This window comes from Acomys russatus, chromosome 1, assembly GCF_903995435.1.
Source record: "Acomys russatus chromosome 1, mAcoRus1.1, whole genome shotgun sequence".
NCBI lineage: Eukaryota > Metazoa > Chordata > Mammalia > Rodentia > Muridae > Acomys > Acomys russatus.
Genome location: NC_067137.1, coordinates 94,879,369 through 94,906,444, shown reverse-complemented (window position 1 = coordinate 94,906,444; position 27,076 = coordinate 94,879,369). Strand labels below are relative to the sequence as shown.

Below are 27,076 nucleotides of genomic sequence, written 5' to 3'. Positions count from 1 at the left end.
TAAGGAACAAAAGTAAATTATAAATTTTTCAGATGTACTAGTGGGACTTAACCGTGTAGAATCTGCAACAAATGTGGCTTTCTTCTCCCTGGGAATTTCAAACTCCCACTAAGACGTTTCTCTTCTTCTTTTTTTTTTTTTTTTTTGTGATATTGAAGATTGAACCAGGGCCTTGTATATGTTAGGTAAGTGTCTTACCATTGAGCTTTATGTCCAAAAAATATGCACTATGAAAATTCATACATACTCTCAGGTCTTGGGATCAAGGGTGCACACTTACTGAGATATTACGAGTGTTAATGGTGATAAATGGGCAGTCATCCAGTGACCATTCAGCTCTCAGTAAATTGAAATGTGTAAAGCACCCTCAACAGTTAAGTACACTGAGTAACTGTAACCAGCTACTTAAAATAATTATTTTAAAGGCTTATTATTTTCTATCCTATGTATGAGTGTTTTGCCTGCATGTATGTATATGTGTGCAGAATCCCTGGCCAGAGGAGGGTAACAGACTCGCCAGAACTGGAATTAAGTTCTAAGTCACCATGTTGGTGTTAGGAACCCACTGTGGGTCCTCTTCAAGAGCAGCACGTACTCTTAACTACTGAGCTATCTATCCCTCTAGTCCCACAACCTGCTACTTTGTTTTTTTTGTTTTTTGTTTTTTTTTAAAGATTTATTTATTTATTACATATACAACGCTCTGCCTGCATGTGCGCCTGCCTGACAGAAGAGGGCAGCAGACCTCAGCACAGATGGCTGTGAGCCACCATGTGGTTGCTGGGAATTGAATTGGAAAAGCAGCTCGTGCTCTTAACCTCTGAGCCATCTCTCCAGCTCCCACCTTGTTACTTTTGAATCTAACGTTTTGACTCTAAAACAGAAAAAATTTATATATATATTTATTTAATTTATTTATTATTTCTCAAGAAAACACTGACGTTAGTGGCCACTAAGATGGCTGTGCTGGCTTGGTTGTTGTTTTGTCAACCTGACACAACTAGAAACATTTGGGAAGAGAGAACCTCAACTGAGAAAATGACCCTCACCAGATTGGCCTACGGCAAGTCTGTGAAGCATTTTCTTGATTAATGATAGATGTGGGTGGGCCTAGACCACGCAGGAATAATGCCAGCTGTGCAGGGTTCTGAGTTGTGTAGAAAGGAAGCCTGAGCATGGGAAGCCAGTAAGCAGCTTCTTATACAATTTCTGCTTTAGTTCCCGTCCAGGTTCCTGCCCTGTGAGGAAGTGAACCTGAGCATTGTAAGAGGAAAATCCTGCTCTATTCTCCCCAAGTTGAACTATAAAGGGTACTTACTACAGCAACAGAAACCTTAACTAAGACAACGGGTTAAAGTGCCTGCTACAAACACGCACGCACGCACATGCACCAAAGTGTACACACACACACACAAGACATAATCAAATTAAAAAAGAGAATACATTAAGCATAAATGACTCATTAAAAAAAATTTTTTTTTTAATTGATGGAAGGTGTTCCCGGGGTTCCAGGGCTACATAGACAAACTGTGTCTAGGAAAACTTAAAAACTCCAAGTCCTTTCTGATTTTCCTAAAAGTACTTCTGAGATTTACAGCACTATGTCACTTTCTGGGTAGGTTTGGGGGGGGGGCGGAACACGGGACACTTAACTGCAAAGAAAAGTTATACAGAAAAACTTGACTAACACTTAATTGTTTGAGTACATGTGTTTTATCCATTGTCGTATATGTAACTCTAAGAAAGTTAAAACTTATTGAAGATTAATCACTTTTTAATCGTTTTAAGTTGTATTAAATGCTGCCTCTTGAGACTGTTCTTTCTAGTTAAGGATAGCAATCATAAATAGTAATTTCAAGAATTGGACTCATTTATTTGTGATACTGGGGCTGGAGCCCAGAGCCTGACATAGAAGGTAAATGCTCAAACTCTGAGTTACATTACCAGTACAAGTTACATTTTAAAGCCTAGTCATTTCTTTTTCTTTTTTAGATTTATTTATTTGTTATGAATACAGTGTTCTGCCTGCTTGTACACCTGCAGGTCAGAAGAGAGCACCAGATCACATTACAGATGGTTGTGAGCCACCATGTGGTTGCTGGGAATTGAACTCAGAACCTCTGGAAGAACAGCCAGTGCTCTCAACCTCTGAGCCATCTCTGCAGCCGCAGCCTAGTCATTTCTAATATGACCAACCCTAGAGAATCACTTTTTGAAGACAGTTGTAGTTCTCATTTCAGATTATTCACTGTCACCAGGACTGTATCTTACAAGCCACTTCCCAAGCAGAGCCACACCTACTGTTCTACGTGTTGTTTTGTGACACTAGGTCTTACTCTGCAGGCCAAGCTGGCCTCAAGTCATGGACGATCTTCCTGCCTTTATTTCTAAGGTGCTAAGATTGCAGGGCTGCACTATCATGCCTAGCTTGAGCCAATTCTATGTTGTCTTGAAGTCCTTGTGTGTGGCCGGGCATAGGTGAAGACCATTAGTGGGATTTCCCTTCCTCAGCCCCTCAAACTACTCATACAAGAGTGGGTTTACCGCATGTCTGCAGTGATTGAACTTTTTTGTTTCCCAATACAGAGGAACCCACTATGCAGAGTAGGCTGACTTGAACTCACAGGAAGTCACCTGCCTCTGCCTCGTTCGTGATAGGATTAAGGGTGTGCCATCATACCTAACTTGAGGATTATTCGCAATACCCAGCACAGCAACAATCTACTAACATTTTCATTCTCTCATACTAAAATATTGTCTTAATATTCAAGCACTAAGAAAATGAATTTAAAAGAATTAAAAAAAGAGGGCCCAGAGATAACTCAGGAGTTAAGGGCACTTGTTGCTCTTGCAGAGGACCCAGATGTGGTCTATTAAGTATATGGCAGCTTATACCCATCTGAAACTCCAGTTCCAGGGAATCTAGTATTCCTTCTAGTCTCTGTCGGCACAAGGCACGCACATGATACATATAACATAAATGCAGGTTAACGATCATACCAATAAAATAAAAGTAAATAAACTTTAAAATCTGACCCATCTGTGCTGAACAGGGTAGGGATGCCTGTAATTGTGGTGACTTTGTTGCTGTAGTTTTTACTGGGAGCTAGAGGCTAAACTTCCATCCTTATACTTGCATAACAAGTACTTTATGGGCATCCATTCCTCAAACTCCAACTTTCTAAAAACCAAATGCTATGTGGACAAGCCCTTTATGTACGGTAGTTAAAGACAAAAGTCTCTTACCCTTTTCTTCCCAGGCTCAGAAGCGCGAGTTTCATAGTCATCAGGGAGCTGAAGGTAATCCTCCATTCTGCTGGCGATTGCCTCCCAGTCACGCTTCCTTTTAGTTCCAGTCCTCAAGCCATCCAACTTGTCTAAGGGATAAACACAGAGCCACAGCATCAAGAGTGGGAATCTGCACACAACACACAAAGGAAAAGGAGGCTGGGCTGTTTCCAGAGGACATATCCACATTTGCCAACGCAGCATCATTTTCAGATCCTTGGCTAAGAAAAGGTCACGTTATGTGATTCCACCATGTGTCTGGTGTCTGCACTGGTAGTCATTATGTTTATATTTTGGTAATTTAGTAATGAATATGGGCAAGGCAATAAAAGACCCTGTCTCCTGGCTTCCCACCCTTGTGTAGGAGGGAATCACACTTTAGCTCTCATGCTCTGAAAGAAAGAAAAACAGGTATCTTTAAAGACAATTGTTGCTTTTTTTCTTTAACCGTGTTAATACCACTCAGTTGATCCACAATGATGTGAGATACTGTGTTATACGAAAGTCAGATAGGAGCAAGATAGTAACAAGATCATGTTTAAGGATGTTTAATTATGATTTTGCCTAAGAGCACTCATGAGTTAATATTTATGAGTAAGACGACCATATGAGACCCCCTACTTTCTTTGAGTATGCTATAAAGCAATGATGACCACTCTTGTACTTTGAGTACACCATAAAGTACTACTGACTCACAATGCTAAAAGCTGGGAAGTCAGCCCAAGTGACCAGATCTGGTATTTCTTTCTGAATCATAAATCTGGAAAGAGTTGGCCTCCCAATAGCTTACTATTATCAAGTAAACAGCACATTCAGAAATTGTGAGGTATGAGATTAGGTGTCTTAAATAACACACAATGAAAATGTGTTGTGCCTTTTTAAGTGGCTGTTAGTATTGACTGTGAACACAGATGTAAAATATTATGCTGTATACGTTATAGCTACAATGAAGCACTTGCATGCCCTGAAGTTATCTGAACACACTATTGTTAACGTAGGCTAAGAAAGGAAATCTTAACTGCTTCAGACAGTAACAAACACTCAGCTCCATAAAGGATGCAGAATGTGTACGTAGAAATCCTTAAGGCACAGAGTCGGAGAGAATTTTATATGGAATGTGCATCGGAAACAGTGGCAAGGAGGGAGAAGTTATGCTTTCAAATATACAACTCCACACACAACTGTATACAAGCTTTTAAAAGCCGTAAAGATTTTGAATAACTGGAAAGGTTTTAGTTCCCATACCCTTCCCTCACAAAAGCAATTATCACTGAAAAATCAGTAATGTTAATGACAACAGTTAACAAAACTCAAGGAAATTGTATCATCTTTGTTTCAAAACAATTTTCCTGTGATGGGCTGCAAAGAACCAATCTTCTACCTCTTCTGTTGATTAAGTGCTGTACCAATATGGCTCCACTGACAGGCCATATTGTACAGGATCCTTGACTACATACATGGTATCGGAAAACCCATGCCATTCCATAAGCAGTAAAGTTGATCTTAGTTCAACAGTGTACAGTGTTACCACAAATAAGAATCTCCAGCATACTCATTAAATACACTTCAAGGATTCCCAAACTTAGTACAATCAATTTTGCATGAACAAACTCTGAAGGAAAGGTTTCGCATTTCAATTCTAACAACAGAGCATGCCGGGTAGCGAGCGATGCAGGAAGGCAGGGTGGAAGCTGCAAGGGTATTTCCTTGTACACTAGGTAATGGCAGGAGGCACAGAGCAGGTGGTCTGTATTTGCAACACAAAGCCCCAAAGCCTGCATTTCCAGTCAGAGCACCCTTATTTGAAACATTTAATTTGAAATTATATTGTGCATTCATGTTTAAAGTCTCATTTGAGTGCTGAGAAAGGCTGAACACCTCATCCATACAAATACCAGAATGCTCAGATGGTATAAAGTAAGGGAAGAGGAATCTGGGTGTTGGTTACAGAAGAAAGACCAGTGTCCAATCCACTCACACTTTTAGAGGCCTGGGTTGCAAAAGATGAAGTTTTAAGAGGATGAAGTTTTTGGTCCAACTTCGTCAGTCACAGAATTTACCACATCTTTAACACGGCATATTACTGTATCACGACAGAAGAACTCCATAGATACGTCTATATAACTCTAAATGTAAATAGTATTTGAAAATTTGTCCAAAATGAACATACAAGAGTTATATGCCTACATTAAGTAACAATTACATCTCAACTGTGAAAGATGATTCCATCTGTCTGATGATTGGAAGACTAGAATACACCTCCTACGTACAGACAAGTGACAGTGTTGACAGCAACAGAGTACTTTATATGGAGAGACTTATTAGGATGGTAATAGTCTCCAATATTCTAGGTCTTACAAGCGTGAGAAACTAAAATCACACCACTGGAATTTAAGTAGCCTCAGTATTAAATCCCAACAGATGTGTGTAAAACCCAACTCGTGCATTACCACATCTATCTCCCAGTTAGGAAAGAGCAGGCAGGTGTAACTAACACTGGCCAGGCAGCCGTCTATCACACCATAATACCATGCCAGATACAGCTCAGGAGAGTTTTAAACCGTTTGAAACTGATGCTGCTTCTGATTTAAGAGGAAAGGGCCGACCTGCAGTATTTTAAGCACAAATCAAGATTCTGCAATGAACTCTGATCAGCTGCTTGAAAGAGTCTAGAAGTATTTTCTTACTGGAAGAACTCCTCTATGATCAGGGCCCTTCAGCTCCAGTCTCAGGTCAATTGGCCACACAGTGTGTTCCCACCTCAGCAGAACCACACTGTTAAGAGAAAACTAAGAATGCTGGTGGAGTACTCTGGAAAGTAAGCTCTACTAAACATTAAATTTGATGAGATATGAAAGGCAACATAAATAGGCCAATCCTCAGATCAACCTCATGAGTTACAAGAGAATTTTCAACTGGCCCAACCTCAAAGAAGTAAATACTTTGATAAAGCTTCCACTCAATTGTTCTTCTTCCAATGTTGGATTTACTCTCAAGATAATCCAGTAGTGCCAGATGCTAGGTCACTGCACAAGCATTATTGTCACTCCTATTAAAACCAAGTAAAAATTCCCCTTTCTAGATTCATCACCAGACCAGCAGTGCCATTACTAGAAGTATGACAAACCCACACCTGCAATTCACTGTGCAATGTCTTTTAAATTGACAGACTGTACAAGACGTATTTCTGAAAAATAAGTAATAGATAAGTCATATTTCCCAGAAGTCAATACAAATATTAGTAACATCTTTCTTGACCAGTTATCATGGCTATGTTCCATTTTCTTTTCTCCTCTGAAACTAGAAAGGAAAATAGAAAATGTGATGGCTCAAAAGCACAATCCCAAATCATGTATTACATGATATCCTGGAAGAGTATTTGTTAAAATATGTACCCCCTGACAAGCCCCTTGTTTTTATGATCATTCTTTGCTACAAAAGTAATAGCCAAAGCACTGGCAGAAACAAATAAGCTTATAGTCTTAGGTTATTTTAAAAGTACAGAATTTCAAACAGGGTTAACCTAATTTTAAAAAGGCAAAACTAAAATTATCATCCTTTTAAAAAGTAAGTTGTAGCTATTACTTCCTTAAATGTTTAACTGTATTTGAGCAAATAAGTGGTTATAGTATATGGAAGGAGACAGTGACTGTTATTAAGATTTCACACAGAGGAAAGATTCATAGACAAATATGCCAATAAACCACAAATAATTTTCACCTGACACATGCTAAAACTTTTTAGACTTTATAGCAATCACCTATTCCCACAATACAATAATACTACCGTTTGTGAACTTATCTTTTAAGATATAACCTACTCAATACCAACTGCTATCTCTAACCCAAGTGCTTGGGCACAATGCGAGAGATGACCCATGCAAGTGTGTATACAATGTATCCCCTCTGATGTAATAAAGCACATGACCTAAGCAGCACGACTGCTGAGTGACCAGACTACTTCTGCAGACTTGGGATGTTCAGACGGTTGCTTGGTGCTGGAGTTACAGTATATGAAGAAGAGAAACCCTGAGAGTTACCTATCACAATCAGGAAGGCCTGGCATGGCGCCTTAAATTTTTATTGACGCATCTTAATTGGCATGTTAAATTAGTCTCTTTAAGTGAAGTAAAAAAAATTGAGGAAAAAGAAAAACTTACAGTATCACACTAAAATACTGAAGGAATCCATTTAGTACATACTTTTTTTTGTTGTTGTTAAACTTGACTAAATCAAGCAACTCTAAGGTTTGATTTAAACAATCATATTAACCTGGCACTAAAGACAGCCTGAAGGAAAGTTTAAATGGACTCTACTTACTTACTTCCCTCACTATAGAAACTCAAATTTATTACCCAAGGTATCTTCTTTTTAGTTACTTTCTAAAACCCTAACACTTATTAGGATTATTATTAAAGTACTCACAAACAAGCTCAACTGTGAGTTACGAGTAAATATTCTTAAAAAAAAAAAAAATTTTAGGAGCACATTTCTGATTTAATACTAAAAAACATGTTAGAAGTGACAGTATGTTACTATGCTTATCAAATATTTCTAATTACTAATTTCTAAAACTTCCAATAATATAAAAAGCATTTTTTGTAAAAATTATTCTTTTTAATCTGTCAGATATAAGTAGTCAAGGCAAAAGCTAGTGAAATGACTAGACGATGTGGGCTGGCCAAAATCTTGCTTTAAGCAGAAGTTTCTGGCCCTTTACTCCTTGTGCAATGGAAAACTTTATGACCATTACCATCAGGTACCACATATAAAAACAGGAAAAAAGAAAATACCCACCTAGCTTTGCCTCAGAAGTGTCCATCTCCCATTTGCTTTTCGGAATGTAACCCTAAATTGTACACAGAGAGAAGCTCGAAGGGTTAGAAAGAGACACATACATGCATAACACGTTTGAATTGGAAAAGCATTAAAACTGGGAATGGAACCAAGTTTCCACGCACTAGTTATAAATATATCCTTATGGAAAACACAATTTTATTATCCTTGAAGAAAGTAAGCAATCAAATTCACCAAACTTCACTGCAAATTTCAGAGCAGTTGTCAGGAGAGGATCATGAAGGTGCTTTGAGGCAGGTACAGTTGAAGGTCACAACTGTAGCCCCAACGGCAGATGTACAAGCACTTACGGTAAGAACGTACAGTTACTGAGCTATGATCAACATCATTCAGAGAGTTTATAAACTAGCTAGGTACTTTCTCAAGGAATTGAAGCCACGATGTCCAAAAGTGTTCAGATAGTTTCTTGATATTCAGTGTCACTTTTTGTACTTGAGAAGAAAGACTGGTATCTGACCCAACTACCAGGTTATAAAGCTCACACTCATTTAAAATGATTCAATTGTGTACCAGACCAGTTAGAGCTTACAAAGGTTAATTTTATTTCAGAGTAGTTCTCTTTCACCAGATGAAATTAAGTTATTTTTGATATCTTCTAATACTATGTTTTCCTATTATGTGATGAACCAGAAATTACCACAGGCAATTTATAGTTTATATAAGATAACCGAGTACTTTATTTTAAACAAATTCCCCATTTTCCAATATCCCAGGGTGCCTACAACTATGTAGTGATCCCTTCTGTTTATTCTTCTAGCCAGTTTATTCCATATCAACTTATCATGAGTCCCCTATTCCTTTATTTGGAGTGTTTTTGATTAGATCCTATTATATGGAAACAATAATACTAGGACCTAGTAAACCAGACAAATCGATTGAAGGTACTTTTCTTTTAGGAGTCCTCTCTCTACTGTTGAGAATGTTCGAGTTCATAAACAGACCAACACATCTGAGTTGGAGAACATGCTGGAGACCGTGTAACAATCTCTACAGCAGAGTTTTTGTGAGCATCCTTATTCTAGGAAACCTTTGGATTTACACATCCCTAGTCTTTACACCAGAACTAGGAAGGAGTAGGTAGTACTTCAGATTATAAATTACATCATCTTTTCAAAAAACACTTTTAGACCAACTCAAGAAAAGCTGTGCTGAAGTGATGGTTTTAAGAGTTGAATACTGAGAATCTTGCCCAAGTGTTACCTAAACACCTGAAAACCTTAAGCATCACTATATATATATATATATAAATACATTATATATATATAATACATTTATAGATTCCGAATCATATATACTAGGTTTGCAGAAGCACATAAGGCAGGAAGCTACCTCACCAATAATAATCCCTGAGGATTCTTTTACTCAAGAAAAGCCTGGATTTCATCCAATACAGAACTGAAAATGCAAAGTTTACTGAGAATTCTGCTAAATTGGTCTGAATGACACGAAACTCGAAGGTTGTTCATATCACCTTGATTAATATTGCCCAGGAATCTTTTACCCTTGGGATAGATTCCCAAGAATAAAAGAGCTAGGTTCTCCTATGTGACTGGGTTAAAGAAGCTTTAGATTAAAGTAAAAAAAAAAAAAAAAAAAAGTATTCATTACCCACTGCTGCAACCATTCTATTCATTCTCAACACTGTCATCCTCCTGCTGCTTAAAGCAGCAAGCCACTTGGAAATAAAGAGCCCAGCAGAGGACAATTTTAAGACTTCCTTACTAGTTTTCTGATGTAAAACTAGAGTGTTACAACAGGTTTCCCTTTACAAAGTGTACATTTAATTAAATGCTCCAGTTGACTACATTTAATCAAGTGAGATAAAGCATATCCTAAAGCAATATTGCCACAAAAGATGGAGCTGTCAAAACACTGTGGATTTCTCACAGTCACTTTCTACTGTATAGGCTACAAGTAGCTAGTGACGTTATTAACTGTTAACAGTGCGGGCTTTAAGTAAATTTCATGTATGTCAAAATGCAACCTGGTTAAGAAAAGTAAGACTATTAAAAAACATACTGAGACTCAAATATCATTAACTTTAAAGCTTATTTTTAATCCACATTAAAAAAAAAAATCTAGGAATGTAGAGGTCGACACCAATGCTATATAAAACACAGTTTATATCAAGACTCTATGTCACACATGGGTTTGGAGACACCACTCCTTGTAGACTATGTTTTAGGGAATAGGAAACAGGGATCTCGGTTTGTACATTTTCATTAAGAGAAGTATGAGAAGCAACTTTAGCAAGAGCTGAAATATCAAATAAGCCAATACTGTGGATTTAAAAGCAATACTATTCAAAGGCAGTGTTAATTTCTGTGCCTCGTTAGCCAACACTGAAATGTCAGTAGATTTATAGGTTTCACTTCTTGAGTGACAGGGTAAGGCAAACAACTCCACAGAGGTGTAATCAGAACACAGGAGGTACACAGAACTTTAAACTCACAGCATTAAGTTTCTCATCAGCCTGGGTAAAAGTCCACTACCTAGACAGTCATTTTTGTCATCACTAACAAGATATAACAAGAGCAAGCCGAGCAGCCAGTGGCCACCCTTTGTTCTTCATTCAGTAAGTCCTTCTGCCTCAGATAACAGAACACAATTTTTTGAGATCTTACAGCAAAGAAGAGACAAGTATGCACACGTTGGTTAGGCATACAACATACCTGCTGGAATGGAAAAATGTCCTTTCTTGAAAAGTAAACTCCCTACAACCACCCACAGCTAGATGAGTGCAAAGGTGAGTTTCTTAGTACTCTTCAAATTTTTTTTTTTTAAACAACATGAGACTTTTTTTTTTTTTGATTAGGGAAAAATAAAAAGAATCCATAGTCTCCATGAAGATGATTACGGAAACTTTTACTGTAAAAGTGTCAATGAACACTAGCAATCTAACTACAGATCTGAATATAAATAATCCTTAAGAATAACAAAGAGACACTTTGCTCAAAGTGGTTGGTCTGTCTCCTACCAGTTCGCTTTCCTCTTCTTCTGCATCTTTCTTTTCTTCCTTCTGGTCTTCAATATTTGCATCAAAATCTTCCATTTCTACCTACAATATGCCAATAGTCATTTTTAAAAAAGAATTGCATTAGCATTTAACAAAATGTCGACTCACTAAGATCTGGCATGAGCACAAGACAGCCAAGCTCTCCTCGGCCACACACGAGGAGGTTCTAACAGCCTGAACCTTGAAATGGGAGGAAAAGACCACAGAAAGGCGTTTCTGCAAGGCTGCCTGGAGTTTTCATCTTTACCCCTGTAATGTAGATACACTCTTTTACTTCAAGCAGATGAATTTTTAATACTCGAGATTACAGTCTTTTAAAGAAAAACTTCCAACAAAATATTTCTCTAATCAAATTTCAAAATGAGAGAAAAGGAGGGAAGGGGACTTCAACAACAAATATAGACAAGACAGAGCAAACAGCGGTCTGGTAGAGGCTGGCCCACAATGACTTCAATGCAAATGGGAGCACAGGGGTGTGACAAATATTGAGACGGTAAAAGGATAACATAACTAACGCAGTGGTGGGAGCAGATTACTGTTTCCAACATGGTGGTTCCTACTAAAGAACAGAGAATGCAGAAGAGCAGCAAGTGCAGATTAATTAATTACATTATGGCTATATATACTAACATGGCATGTTTCAGGGAGACTTCAGAAAATAAGCGTACCAAGAATTTTAAAGCACTCCACTTAAAACTGTTATTTCTTTTTCCCCAACAGGCTCTGGCTGTGTAGACCAGGCTAATCTTCAAACTCACAGAAATCTGCCTGTCTCTCCCTCCTAAGCACTGGGATTAAAGATGGCACCATCAGGCCTCATCAAAATCGTTACTTTTAAGGTAGCGATCTAATATAAGCCAGTCTTTATAACCTACATAAGAGGCACTCTGGGAAACCAGATGGGCATAAAACTGGCAAATCTATGCTATCAGAAATAGCTTGTTTTACACGTACAAAGTAAAAACTGAGCTAAGGATAGCACCCTAAGTGACTTTTTAAGGTCTGGAAAGCACAAGTCAGAAAAGCATACTATACTGAGCAGCTCTGGAGGTAAAGAGAGCAGAATGTGGGTTCAGGAAAGTAAAGGAGAAAAGATGTATTTTCAGGAAGGTGGCATGAATGCTCACGTGTGGCTATAAAATTTGAACAACAGAAGTGTCTGTGTCTGAGCCACAGAATCACATTCAGTAAAGACAGCACCATTCAAAGAACGAAGTCAAACAAAACAGAAGTACACAAAGAACTGAAATAGAAATTCACTTTTCTTTTATGATATTTTCTTCCACCAAAGTAATAACTACCATGCAAGAGTTGCCAAAAAGAGAAACTTTGTGGGGAACAAGAAATTGATGATACTTACAGATCACTTATTACAAATTGAAAAAGTTTCAAAAACAATACATCTGACCCTGGTACCAAGGTTTATTAGATCAATGCCTAAATCACAGTGAGGTAAACTGACATCTCAAATGATGGGAACCAAATGTGATGAACTGAGAACACATAATTCATGTAGCATCCCTGCCATGGTTTTGCTTGTTTTTACACATCTATTTGTTCATTCAGTCATTCACTCGTGTGTGTGTGTGTGTGTGTGTGTGTGTACATGTGCCCATTGTCCTGCTGTAGAGCAGGAGGTCTGAGAGCAATTTGCAGGAGGTAATTCCCCTCTATGATGCTATTACCCACTCAGCCATTGCAGATCCTTCTGCTATTTAATTTAAACCTATACTAGTGGAATTAAAGGTATATGCTGCCTTACTTTCTGAGACAAGGTTTCTCACTGAACCTGGAGCTCACCAATTTGGTTAGACTAGTTAGCCAGTGAGCCCCAGGGATCTCTTATCCTCCCCTCCAAGGTGCTGAGATTATAGGCAATAGCCAGTGTGCCCAGTTTTTATGAGGTTGGGAATCAAAACTTAGGTCACACACTTTTATGGCAAGCCCTTTATGGAATGAGCCATTTTTCCAATTATATAAGTGCTACAAAAGCTAGGCATGGTGGTGCATGCCTTTTCTGTGAATTCAAGGCCAGCCTAATCTACAAATGGAATTCCAGGTCAGCCAGGGCACACAATGCTTCCGCTACCACCACCACCACCACCATGAAAAAGAGGTGTTATAGAGTACATCATGAGGACAAGAGATGAATACAGGCTATTTTGAAGCTAGCCCAAGTGCCGTTCCTGGCTTTGCTCCCCAGGTCATCATGGGGTGTAACCAGCCCTATGACCAGGTGGAGCAAGGTGGGAATGGCAATGGGATAGAGACCTCGGGAGGCAATGAGTGCAACGAGAACAGACTCTCGGGAGACAGGCTTCAGTGAGGCAGCTCATTTAATCGGGGTGAACAAAGGCCTTTTAAACCTCTGGGGAGTAAGTAAGGGCTACTGAGGTGGGTGTACATCATTGGTTGAGGACAGAGTGCTAGGCATGCCTCTTTTACACAAGGAGGAATTCCAGGTGCTTGCTGGACATGACCTTATAAGGAGAGGAAGTTAAACCTGTCTTCTGGCCATATGACCTCCTCTGGTAGAGCAAAGGCGGGGGCCAGGACATGTGCTGGGACATGCAGGCCCGGGGCAGCGGGGGAGAGTGGTCCTACTCCTGCCGATCTCAGGATGAGATTTCCGGGGTTTGGACACGCCTCAACCCCACTCTTGCTCCGGACTGCCTTCTCCTGGTCCCTCAGCTCCCTGGCCCCACATTTCCCACCTTTTGTTTTATATCATCATAGTTGTCAGTCTCCATTTGTAGGAGGGTCTGGTATTGGACCAGGACCTGATTAGTAGCAATCCTGGTTATCTGTTGATGTAGGAATTGAATAAGGCAGGGACTAGGACAAGGCGGGTCCCAATAGCTAGGATGGGGCAAAGGAAGGGAAGGAACCAAGCAATTAAAAGCAACTTTCTTCCCCTGGCACAACACAAGTCCCCCCTTGTTTTTTCCGTTGCCGCCACCACCGGGGGTTGGGGTGGCGTTTCCTCCGTCTCCTCTTTCCCTGACCCGGCAGCGAGATGCAGGCCATCTTCTTGGTTGGTGGGGTGATATCGGACATTTCTGGCAGGGACCCAGATAGGCCTCCGTTGGTTCTTTTGGTCTGAAAACACACAAACTTTTAAAGGTAACATTGTAGGGACATTTTTGTATTAACACATGTATGGAATGTGCAGTGTGCACAAATCAGCTAAAGATGGTTCTCTATGCTATGTTTGAACAGGTTAGAGGCAACTGTCAACCAGTTTGGATTATATAAGCAAACTGTAATATAAATCTCCATCCACATGACATGATGGTTCCATGATATATGAGGATAGCATGTAATAAATAGCCCAAAAGATTCATTGGCTTCTGCGAAGACATTCATGTCTCAGCCAGTCTCCAGAGTTGTAATCAGCAATTATGTCACCTGTTTTGTTGGGTTTTGGGTCTCTTTTTTTCATGTCCGCAGTCAAGATTTTTAGGAGGTCTTTCCTGGTCAAACCTAATCTTAATTAACTTTGAAGGAGTCCACAGCTTTTTGCTTCCTGTTGAAACAAGAGCAAAACCTCTTCCCCAATGCAACACATTTCCTGACCTCCATTCTGAGGTTATCACATCTTTAAAGTATATAGGATTTAATTCAGCAGTCTCTTCTAAAATCCAGTGTTTTTTAGCAGCTGTGCTACCTGTTTCTTTGACATTTAAAAAACAATGTCAATAAAGCATTATTTAATCTATCTGTGAGACCTTATATCCCCTTTTGTTTTATGAGCATTTCCTTTAAAGTGTGTCAGATCTTTTCACAATTGCTTGACTTCTAAGACTGTCCAAAGTCTGCAAAACGAAACACATCGATCTGCCAAATTTCATTTCTTTGGGTACCTTTAGGGTTACTTCCAGTAGGTAATGGAGCTTGATTATAAATAACAAAGTTAATTTTGAATCGTCTGGAATTAATTTAGCAGTTTTTATATGCAAAACAATTCTTTCTGCATATTGACAGTCAGTAATTATAAAAAGAGATTACGGAAAATCTAATAGAACCATGAGACTAGCATATAGCTCTTATTTTCAAACTGAAGCATACAGACTTTGAATTACTTTACTTATATTTCCTGATTTATAATCTGTCATTCCTGATTTATTGGCATCTTTATAAAAGGTAGGAGCTTTAGAAATTGGTGTTCCTCTAACTATAGGAGGAATAATCCAATTAGTCCTTTCTATAAATTTAAGTTGTTTGCTTTTGGGGTATTTATTGCTAATTTCTTCCAAAAATTTATTGCAACCTCTTTGCCACTCTTTATCAGCTGCACATAATGAGGTAATAATCCCAGCATTAGCATAAGGCACTCTAATGGGTACATTTTTGTTAAGTGACAAAGTCCTGTTCTTTCTTTTATAATCAATTTAGAGTTTAGAAACCTTTCTTATATAGGTTTTTTTTTTTTTTACTATTATGTGTTAACAGCATCCATTCTAAGACATCTTTTCTCTGCAAAAGAATTCCTGTGGGAGAAAGAATAGAAGGCAAAATAACTAAAATATAATAAAGCTTTGGATTCAAGTGACTCATATGTGTATCATGTAATTTCTTTTCCATCAGAGTCAATTCTCTTTCAGCCTCAGCTGATAATTTTCTTGAACTATTTAAGTATGAATCACCTTGTAAGGTTTGGAAAAAAATTGCTTAGCTCTTGAGCAGTTAATCCAACTGTGGGTCTTGGCCAGTTACTATCTCCTAGCAATTTCTGAAAGTAACCAAGAGTCTGTAAATGATCTTTTTTGATCTGTACCTTCCATGGTTGGATTCCTCGTAGGACTATTCTATATCACAGATAACTAGCAGATTTCCCTCCCGGGTTTTTTTCTTTCTTTTCTTTTCTTTCTTTCTTCTAAAGATGTATTTATTTATTAAGTATAGTGTTTGCCTGCATGTACACTTGCATGCCAGAAGAGGGCACCAGATCTCATTATAGATGGGTGGGAGCCAACATGTGGGTGCTGGAAATTGAACTCAGGACCTCTGGAAGAGCAGCCATCTTTCCAGGCCCCAATTCCTGTATTTCTTTAGGAGCAACCTGCAATCCCCAACAAGGAAAACTTCCTTTTTATTTCATCAAACATTTTTTTTTAAGGTAAGTACATCTGAATCAGCCAGTAAGGTATCATCCATATAATGAATACCACCTTTGGAAATTGAAACAACATTGGCTTAATGTTTTTGCCATTGTGTTTGGTTTTGTACTGAAGTTTAGCTCGACCAAATTTTTTTTTCCCATTAAGGGACCATGATAATAGTCATTCCCGCTATTGGGGGTGGGGGAAAGGGAAGGGAGGCATGACACATTTCCCACAAAGGAACCTTTAATATTGAGTTATTTCTGCTTTTAGATTAAAATAAAAAACACCCAAACAAAAATAAACTGGTGAGTCCTGCCCAGTCAACTTGGAGGGATTTAACCTGGCGACGCATGTCAAGCTGTGCTGGTGGTCCCAGCAGATTTTTTTTGTTAACCATTTCTCCCGACCCCTCCACATGCTTCACACCCTCCCCTCCAGGAGTGTTGAGGAATCCAGCGGCTGGCACAAATTGGCGGAGGTGATTCTGTCCCGGACTTGAAGCACGCAGAAGCGCACCTGATCCTAACATCCTGTTGGCTTGGCTGCTTGTTGGGCTCCCGTGGAGAAAATTCCCTTTTTAAAGTGGCGATTCAACTTTGGAGGTGATCCAGCCTGTGTGTGGTGGACATTAACCGGGAATGCCTGGACGTCCAGGCCCTTAGTGGAGTCCTGGAGGTTACAGAGCTGCTGGGTAGTATTAGCAGGGGCGTAACGGGCGGGGCCAAAGACTGAGATAGCAACTGTTTTGCGAATCCTAGTTTCCCACAATAGAAAAAGTTTAGAAATGCTGAGGTCATAAAGGAACTTTCCCATAAAGCCTTTCATCTTCGGTGGGAATTCCCCAAAGTCCCAGAGGCGCAAGCGAGCCTTTCTGCAAATTTCAAAGAAACCTGCAACGACCCTAATGGTATTTGTAATTTCTAATGGTCACTGTATAACTGGGCTTTTTTTCTTTTAAAAAGGAGGGGGAAAAGACAGAACATTAAGGTTGACGCCCAAACAGGGCAGAGGTTCAGACAGATGGCTGGAAGCCTTCCACAAACCCAGAGGATATCAATTGCCCCTGATCCCTCATGTTGGCGCAAACTGAAAGTAAGAGAGAAGGGAGAAACAGACTACCAGGCCTCTCAACCGAGATGAAAGATCAGGAGGGGCAGATGGAGGTTTCCTCTGGTGGGGATCGCTGTACACTCAAGGAAATTCAGAGACTGAATTAAGGAAGCAGATAGTGGGTCTCCAAAATAAAAAATGAAATTTATTTTACTTAGAATAGTAGCGTAGCAATGTTGACTTTTTTTCCCCCTTTAGTTTTTTGAGATAGGATCTATGTAGTCCTGGCTATCCTGGAACGTATAGAGATCTACCAGTCTCTTCCTTCTGGGATTAAAGGTATGGGCTATCAGCCTGGCCATGCTAACTTTCTTAAATTTTATAATTAACTGCTTTTATTGGAGAATGTTCCTGTTCTTCATAGATAGCAGCTATAGGAGTGATGGGTTACTAGGTTTTTCAACTCACTTTGAGATGATTCTACAATAGTAGTATAAAATAATGTTACTGAGTATAAAGAAAAATGTGGCAAAATATTAACAATTAGATTGGTTAAGATCATTAAAAGGTATATATGTGTTCTTACAGTGCTCATGTCACTTTTTTGGAAGTTTCAAAAACTTTCCAGGTAAAGAAGATGAAGAACATGCTGCTTAATTTGAACTGTATTTGAGGCAAATATACACACTTACTTCTTCAATTGCAGCATCTTGTAGTAAGGACCGAATGTCTAGACGCATCATGTGACGAGGTGCAGTTTCCCAATGATCAGCCATCTATTGAGATATCCAGAACAGTTATCTCAGACTACTTCAATAAAGACCAAGTAAGCCGTCAAGATAAACACAATCAATGCTTTACCTTTAACAGACTAGCTGGGTAACACTTTCCACTTAAGTTCAGAAAACAATAACTAAAGTGGGTATAAAAGACTCCAGAAAGAAAACGGGGTAGGTCAGAGCTTAAGACAGCAATGCTGATGTTGAAAGAATGATGTTTGGAGTACTTTAGCAACCTATGTTTCTTAAAAATCACCTTATTTATTTCTTTAAGCTTTCTTCCATGAATATTTCTCTTGCCACAAGTCTGGTTATCGACACTCATTTCAGCCAAATACACCTAAATGAAAACAAGTAATGAGTAGCCCAAGAAATAGAAAACTTACACTAAAATGCTTTAAAGTTCTTTAAGACTATACCTCAAAACCCTTGGTTTTTGCTGCACTCCAAAACTGGTCAAAATGTCTAACCCTATCATTGATAGCATCCAGAATGATGAAGGGGAAAAAGCCATCATCCAAAGTCTTTTTGAAAGTTTTGAACATGCTGGTACGGTAAGTCTCCTCCATCTCGGCTTCATATTCATATTCCATTACCTGAAACCCCACAGAGAAAAGGTATAAGCAGAAGTGAGAAATAAAGTCTCAGTTTGGTTAACTGAAACAGGAGGATTCTGCACTCTTTCTTTTACACCTAAACATCAACGTTTGTGTCCAGAAAAAAAGGAAATACATAGTTATCTTTAAAAAACAAAAACAAAGAAAAAACCAAAAATCCAATGCACCTGGGCTCGGTGGCGCCCGCCTTTAATCCCAGCACTCAGGGAGGTAGAGGCAGGTGGATGATGTGAGTCTCAGGGTGTGGTGGAGGTGGTGGGGGCTACAGTTGGACAGGGACAACAGAGATGACAAACACTGCAAGCCAGGGGTGGAGGTGTACACCTTGAATCCCAGCAGGTGAGGCAGGCAGAGCCTGTAAATTCAAGGCCAACTTGTTGTACCTGGCAAGTTCCAGGTCAGTAAGAGCTACATAGTAAGACCTCAAAAACAAAAACAAAAGAAAGCAACAAAATCCCAAACAAACAACCGAACAACAAATCAACCCTGTCTCAAAAAACAGCCTACCACCATCTCTCCCTAAATACATTTTCCTTAAAGTCCCACCCAGTAGGTCTAGGAGGATTACATCATACCTTCTTTTTTATTTTCTTTCCAGAATCTGGATCTTTTTCTTCTTTTTCTACTTCAGTGATGAAATAATCATCGAGACTTAAAACCCGGGGTGCAGGTCCTCCAAATTCTACTTCCTTATCCTAAGAATGTAAGTCAAGAAGGTTTAAAAAATATTACAAACCAAATTGACAAACACTGAAGTTCCCACTTGTAACTAAATAAAATAAGAATTTGTGGAGTTTCAATTCAACCAGAGGCAAAATTATTTGTCTAAATGGAAAAAGGGAAACATCTACTAAGGATCTATGGGCCTCTATAACTGATCAAATGGGAGATACCTGTATGAATAAAATACTGCCCACTAACACAAGCAGCTCATTTTTTCCTTTTCCTTTTTTTTTTTATAACTTTCTCATACTCACCCGAATAAGTTTTGCAACATGTGTTTTTCCACTGCCAGGCAATCCTCTCATTATAACAACAATCTGAAACACAATGGGGGGGGGGGGGAGATTTGTTTTCTGAGGGGTTGCAGACGTAGCTGAATTGGCATACTGCTTGCCTATCCAGCACATGGCACATGCCTGTAATCCCAGTACTCAGGCAGTAGAGGAAGAAGGTCAGAAGAACAAGGTCACTCTCGAATGCACAAGGACTAGAGACTAGCCTGCGATACCTGAGGACTCTGTCTCAACACAGATAAAGCAAAACAAAACATAACAAAGGAAACACAGAAATATGTGGAACAAACTACTAAAAAACCAAGGGCTCAAAGTAATCATACCAAAGATCAGAAAATACTCTGACATGAATGAAAATAAACACACACTATACCACAGCTCATGGGATAAAACTAAACAAGTCTTTGAAGGGAAATTTTAGGTGTAGATGTCTATATTGAGAACTAAAAGATTTAGGGGCTGCAGAGATGGCTCAGCTGGGATTTCACACTTGCTAGCACACTCAGCCAGAATTACACTACCACCACCACCCTTTAAAAGCTTTCTTTAAAACACATGTTTCTGTAGACTTGAGAAATGGCTCAGCAGTTAAGGGCACTGGGTTCAGCTATCAGCAACCACATGGTGGCTCAAAGCTGGCTGGCTGTAACTCTAGTCCCAGGAGACCCAACATCTCCTGACCTCTGTGGGCACCAGAGCACATGTGTTGTACATACATCAGACAAAACATCACACAAAATCAAATAAATCTTTTTAAAGAATTAAGAAAAATGATCTAACATTGAAAGCCTATTTTTCTACCTTAAACATTAGGAAAGAAGAAGCTAAAACTAACAAAACAGAAGGAAAATAACAAAAATTAGAACAGATACTAATCAAGTAGAGAAAAGTCAGTTAACACTTTATGGTTTAGAGATAGTGTTTTCCTCAACAGTACAGATGTTGGAAATGTGGTCTCCAGCCTGGCAGAGTGGAAATAATGGAGCTTTTATTGGGTGGGAAGTTAATTAGGTCATGCGGATACTTTTTGAGGGACCCTGGACCACTGCCCTGATAGTGAGATGTTATAAATGGTAAGCCTGGCCCTTGAATTTCTCTGGCTTCATGTTTCATCAGGTGATTTTTTTTTTTCTTTCTTACACATGTTCCTACCATGATACATCCACCATGCTTTGAGGTACCAGAAAGCCCTCACCACAGCCAAGCAAATCTTGATGGTGCACTCTTGCATCTCCTACACCACAGGCTAAAATAAACATCTTTTCCTTAAAAAGAACCCAGTCTCAGGTATTTAATTAGAGCTAAACTGCAAAAGGAAAAACACACTCCCCACCCCATATCTATAAAACCAAATGCTGGTCCTCCGGGGGAAAAAAACAAATAACAGAGCATCAAGATGGCTCAGATGGTAAAGGCATTTGGCCCCAAGCCTTAGGGACTCACTCTGTAGACCAGGCTGGCCTGGAACTCACAGTGATCCGCCTGCCTCTGCCTCCTGAGTGCTGGGATTAAAGGTGTGCGTCACCATGCCTGGCCTAAGATATCAACTTTAAAGACATCTACTCAAGAAGGTACTACAGTTGTTAGGCAAGAAAAATACAAGGCATTCAACTTAAAACGGAAAAAGTGAAAGTATTTTACAGATGAAATAATCTAAAACACAGGAAATTCTAATAATTTGCCAAAAAGCTTTGGAAATGAAAAGTTCAGCAATGTTATCAAGCACAAGATAAATAACTTGTATTTATATCAAAAGCACATAAAAATATAAAAGCACATAACAATAACGTGTATTTCTATACCTAAAATGAGCAAGCCAAAAATAAAATAGGACTCACTCTTTCAGGCCTGCTCTCACGTCCTGGTGGTTTTAGAATATCATCCACATTCTTAGACTCAGGCTTCTTCTCAACACGTGGAGCTGGCGGTGGTTGGTGGCCCAGGGAAGGCGCCGGCAGAGGCATTCGCTCCTCTGGGTAAGTTCTTCGTTCTCCTAGAGTTCCAGCAGTTGAATAACATTATTATTTATACAGTAATCACTGTGAAAGGGAGTAACTTTCTGTTCTCCTCCTAATTATAGTTTAATCAGGTCTAATGAGTTGAGGGTCACTTTTGAATTTAACTAATAACATAAATTGATCTACTGCAATCAAGAAAATGAAAAGCCTGGCATTTTTGGGGAAATGTTCTATAAAATACTAAATTCATCTTTACTCATATTAAGTATAGGAAACCATTCAGCAACAGGACATAAAGGAAGAGATATTTTACTGAATAAATTGAAGCATGACTGATAATTTTTGCTTTATGGTTTAAGAGCAAGAGTCATCAATTAGGAAAGCTTATTCCTATGAATAGGTGGAAGCTTCTAGAAAAAGTGCAACTCACGATAACGAAGAGATAAAAGTAAATTCAATGTAAGGGTCTTAATACTTTATCAAGTCCACGAAATGCCATTGGGCCAGTAGGTCTGAATGATGGGAAAGCGAATATGATGCAGCTATTAAATGGAAGGAGGACAAGGAAGAGCACTTTACTCAGAGCTGCAATACAGCTCAGCACTGTAGCACTCGTCTAGCATGTGTGAGACTCTGGATGTGATGCCTGGCACAGGAAAACCAAACCAAACAAACAAAACTCAAGACAACTCCTGGCTTTTATTCCTGGTTATAACTTCATAAATAAGGACATGAAGAGAAAATAAGGCTGGAGTGATGATTCAGCAGTTAAAAGCACTGGCTGCACTTTCAGAAGACCAAGGTTCAATTACCAGTACCCATGTGGTGGACTGTAACTGTCTGTAATTCCACTTCAAGGGGTTCCCTGGGCACCAAGCATGCCTGTGCTATAGGGAAAGTACCCATACAAATAAATAAGAATAACTTTTTAAACAGAAAACAAGAGAAATAAGTTTCAAAAACGGTATGTGGTGGGATTATCAGTGACTTTGTTTCTGTTTTTCAAATTTTCTTTAACAGTAAAGGGAATAAAGTTTATTTCATTAATTATATTACGTTTTTAAAAAAAAAAATAATGCTACCATCTCATAAGAACTCAAGTACAGTTTAAATCCATAGCTACAATTAAAAATACCTTCCATTTGTTTACATTTCAACATTGTTTTTGTTATTAAAGTATTACTCAACCTCCAAACATGGCTGGGCCTTCATAGGGTGGTCTATCAGACTTCCGGTCATAGGATGTTCTATCAAATCCTCCTCTTCTGGATGAGGAATGATCTTTTTTGTCTCGATATGACTGATTCCTACAAGGTGTAACAAGAGTTTTGGGGAAATATATAAGTATTTGGAAGGTCTTTACTTTATAATGCAACAATTACTATCTTCCCATTGTCTCACTAGGCAGTAACCCCATACTCTACAGTTAAATTTTAAATTTGCTCTTTCACTTATATCTACTTAAAAGTCTCAAGAATTGTAAAAATAAACTGCTTGCCTACACATTAAGTCCTGGCTAAATTTTTATCAATAATATTCCTTCCTTTCATTTTGGCTCTCTTCATTTCTACTGAAGTCTCCGGAATTCAAGTTAACAGGACACAAGCATGTACTTGCCTAGAAACTACTCTTCCTTTTCCAAATTATACATATAATGAAAAGAGTACATTATTCACTAAATCTCTTTTCAACATACTAACTTTTGGCCGGGCATGGTAGCACATGCTTTTACTCCCAGCCTTCAAGAGATAGAGGCAGGTGGGTCTCTGTGAGTTTGAAGCAAGCCTGATCATCATAGCAAGTTCCAGGAAAGCCAGTGCTATATAATAGAGACCCTATCACAAAACAAACAAATCAAAACACCAACCAACAACAATAACAACAGTTCTGCCCCCCCATCCAAAAACCAAAAAACTGACTTTTGCTGAATGTACACAAAGGTATTTTTCAGAGCATACCTGTCATCTCGGGGTCTGCGCTCTCTGTCAAATCGATCCCGCTCATAGTCAAGAACACGGTCCCGGTCTCTCTCTCTGTGCGTGTCTCGGTCCCTCTTAAAATCTCGATGATCTGTTATATTACTCTGACGGTCAAAATAAGGTTCTCGGTCTCTATCTCTATCATAGCGATCATGCTGGCCTGCATGCTCTATAAAAACAATACAGTAAGAACTAAAAGCATTTTCAGAAATTAAATAAAGAAATATGATTTTAACTTGAGAAGTAGTATAAATCAATGTCTTAAATTTAAGAATTGTCAGTGATATTAAAGAAAAGCCTAGACTAATCATTCTAAAAGGAAAATCTTGTAATAATTTGGCCCTAAAATTAAGCTTAAAATTATTCTTCTCTCTGGGAACCCTACCTGTATCAAAGGTTGACCTTTCAGGTAATGGGTCTGGGCGAAGAGTTATTCTTTCTCCATATGGTATCTGTTCAACTTTATTAGTAGGCATATCTGCCAAAGAAAACCAGGGATGAAATATAAGCATGATTCTTTAAAAAAACTAAACTTCAAATTAGTAATCCCTATACAAGCCTGGCCTGGTACAGTATGTGCCTATCATCCCAGCACTCAGGAAGCTAAGGCAAAGGGACCCAGAGCTTGAGGTGAGTATGGACTATATTATGAGTTCCAGGGCAGCAAGAGTGTGTCTTGAAAAACTTAAAATCCCTTCTCTGGAAAACCAATTCCTGCCAGGTGCTGTGGTATACACCTGTAATCCCAGAACTTGGGAGGTTAGGAATTTAAGGTCACCGTCCTGGCTAGTTTTGTATCAACTTGACACAAAAGCTAGAGTCATCTGAAATAAGGGAACCTCGATTGAGAAAATGTCACCAGAAGATCCAACTTCAGGGAATTTTCTTAACTGATAATTATTGGGGAAGAAGGCCCAGCCCATTGTGGGTGGTGGATTCCTGGGCTGGTTGTCCTCGATTCTATATGAAAGCAAGCCCTGAGGAAGTCAGTAAGCAGCACCTCTCCATGGCCTCTGCCTCAGCTCCTGCCTCCAGGCTCCAGCCCTGCTTGAATTCCTGACTTCCTTCAGTGATGGACTACAATATGGAAGTGTAAGCCAAATAAACTCTTTCCTCTCCAACTTGCTTTTGGTAAACTTTGCTTTTTAGTGTTTGATCGCAGCAATAGTAACTATAACTAGGACATAAATTCTCTGCTATATAGTGAATTTGAAGCCAATCTTGCCTAAGAGATTCTATCTCACAAAACCAAAACACCACCACCGCCATTGCTATTCCTATAGAACCCCAACCATAAATTCACCATCATTACTCACCTCGGCCATGGCCATAGTCAACTGTATGCTGTACTGGTGGTGGTTTGGCCATTGGTGGCATACCCATAGACATTGGGCCAGGAGGAGGAATGGAAGAATGAACAGGCGGGGGTAATACCGGTGGAGCAGATGGAATTGTTGCAGTGTCTCGCTTAAATTCTGAATTCATTCCTTGATTATCATTTGTATCCCAGAGCCCATAGAAAGAATCTTCATCCCAGCGTTCCTGTTTCACAGATGTTTTTGGCTTTATAACCGGAGGAGGTGGTGGAGGTGGTGGTGGTACTGGCACAGGAGGCCTAGTCATAGGAACAGATGATCTTGCTGGTGGAGCAGAGGGTCTTACAATTGACCCGGGCGGCTTACTCATAGGAGGGGGTGGTCTATAGGATCCTGGAGGCTAGAGAAATAGAGGATAATTGGCTTAGTAAGCTAGCTGTCACATTGTCACAGATCAGTAAAAATTAAAATCTGGCTTCAAGGCCATCTTCAGCTACATAAGAGTTTGAAGTCAATCTGGACTATGATAACCTTATCTCAAAGAAAAACAAAACCCCCAGCAAATGCTGCGCCACTGATAATCCCAGCACTCAGGCAGTAAAGCTACATGGAGCTCTACCTAGAAAATCACATAAATATCCACAGAAGCATAAGTCAACAATCCAGATGCCTGGGGACTGGTAAAGGAATAGACTGTACATGGTGTATATCCATATAATGAATATTACCTAGCAATAAAAAGAAATGAAGTACCAACTTATGCCATAACATGAACTCAAAAATGTTATGCTAAGTGAAAGAAGCCAGAAATACAGGATCAGAGGTTACATAGATTCAATTTATATGAAATGCCCAGAAAGGCAAAACTACAGAGACAGAAAATGTACTATCAGCTGCTTGGGGTTAAGAAAGAACTATAAACTAGCACAGATATTTTACTAAAATAAGGTGTTTTAAAATTAGATTATAGTGACAGGTGCTCAGTTAATTTAGTTTAAAAATCAGTGAGGCGCTGGGCATGGTGGCTCATATGCGGGATACACTTACATAAATGCAAGACAACACTCATACTAATAAAACTAAAAATAAATAAATCTTTAAAAAAAAAAAAAAAAAAAAAAACATTTTAGGGCCAGGAGTGGTAGCACTCAAGGAGGCAGAGGCAGGCAGATTGCTGTGGGGGCAGCCTGGTCTACAAAGTGAGTCAGGACTATTATTACACAGAGAAACTCTGTCTTGAAACACCTTAAAAAGAAGGGGGGGGCAGGTATTATATTTATCAAAAATATAAAGCAGCATGGATATGGTATTGCTGTTATACATCTATATAAGAGAGTTGTTTGAATGTATTAAGAGTAAGTTTTAAACCCCTTTATTATTTATTTATTTGTTTGTTAGGTTAATACTTATTTATTCACAAATGTAAGACCAATTATTTCTAGCTATCTGGAGGTAGAGTAAAAAAAGCAACATTATTTGAGTAGACAGAATGTCTTGTTTTTGACTGAAGTTTCCCACTTTAGGAATTAAAGATATCCAAAATAAAACCTGATACAGAGAAATTCATTTAAGTTGCATTAATAAGTGGAAGATTAGAAGAAAATATCCAACGTTAAGTAGAACAGATCAATGAGTCACTGTGCATTAAAATAATGTGTAGCAATCTGGGAAAGCGTGATTTGCCATGTGAACAAACAGATATGTGGATCTATAATCCAGAGAGGTGACTCTCAGCCTTCCTAACGCTGTGACTCTTTCATACAGTTCTTCATGTTGTGGTGACCCCAACCATAAAATTATTTTCGTTGCTACTTCACAGTGTAATTTTGCTACTCTTCTCAATAGTAATGTAAATCTCTGACGTGCAGGAGATCTCATATGCAACCCCCAAAGGAGCTGCGGCCCACAGGTTGAGAACCACTGATCTGGAGAGTCTACTCCTTGCTACAAGACATGAAGATCAAAGACAATTTTTATAAGGGCTCAGTTTAGAAAGGAAATATAATGACAAACATAAACAAATCAAAGAACAGCATGATGAACACTGACGGGGACCACTGTAAAATGAACAGACAGCATGCTAAATGCTGAGAGGG

The 27,076-nt window shown here is 39.0% G+C and overlaps 1 protein-coding gene across 1 annotated transcript in view; it reads right to left on the bottom strand.

Annotated features, from left to right (window-relative positions):
- Positions 1-27,076, bottom strand: part of Ylpm1 (YLP motif containing 1) — a 72,644-nt gene that overhangs the window by 2,955 nt on the left and 42,613 nt on the right. The window contains exons 7-19 of the mRNA XM_051149322.1: positions 24,981-25,380; positions 24,050-24,142; positions 23,644-23,833; positions 22,874-22,992; positions 21,566-21,720; positions 19,689-19,751; positions 19,287-19,406; positions 18,514-18,690; positions 18,351-18,434; positions 18,008-18,091; positions 11,122-11,202; positions 8,085-8,136; positions 3,247-3,377 (exon numbers count right to left, since the gene is read on the bottom strand). Coding sequence (XP_051005279.1) covers positions 3,247-3,377; positions 8,085-8,136; positions 11,122-11,202; positions 18,008-18,091; positions 18,351-18,434; positions 18,514-18,690; positions 19,287-19,406; positions 19,689-19,751; positions 21,566-21,720; positions 22,874-22,992; positions 23,644-23,833; positions 24,050-24,142; positions 24,981-25,380 — 1,749 coding nt within the window. The remainder of the gene's footprint in view (positions 1-3,246; positions 3,378-8,084; positions 8,137-11,121; positions 11,203-18,007; positions 18,092-18,350; positions 18,435-18,513; positions 18,691-19,286; positions 19,407-19,688; positions 19,752-21,565; positions 21,721-22,873; positions 22,993-23,643; positions 23,834-24,049; positions 24,143-24,980; positions 25,381-27,076) is intronic.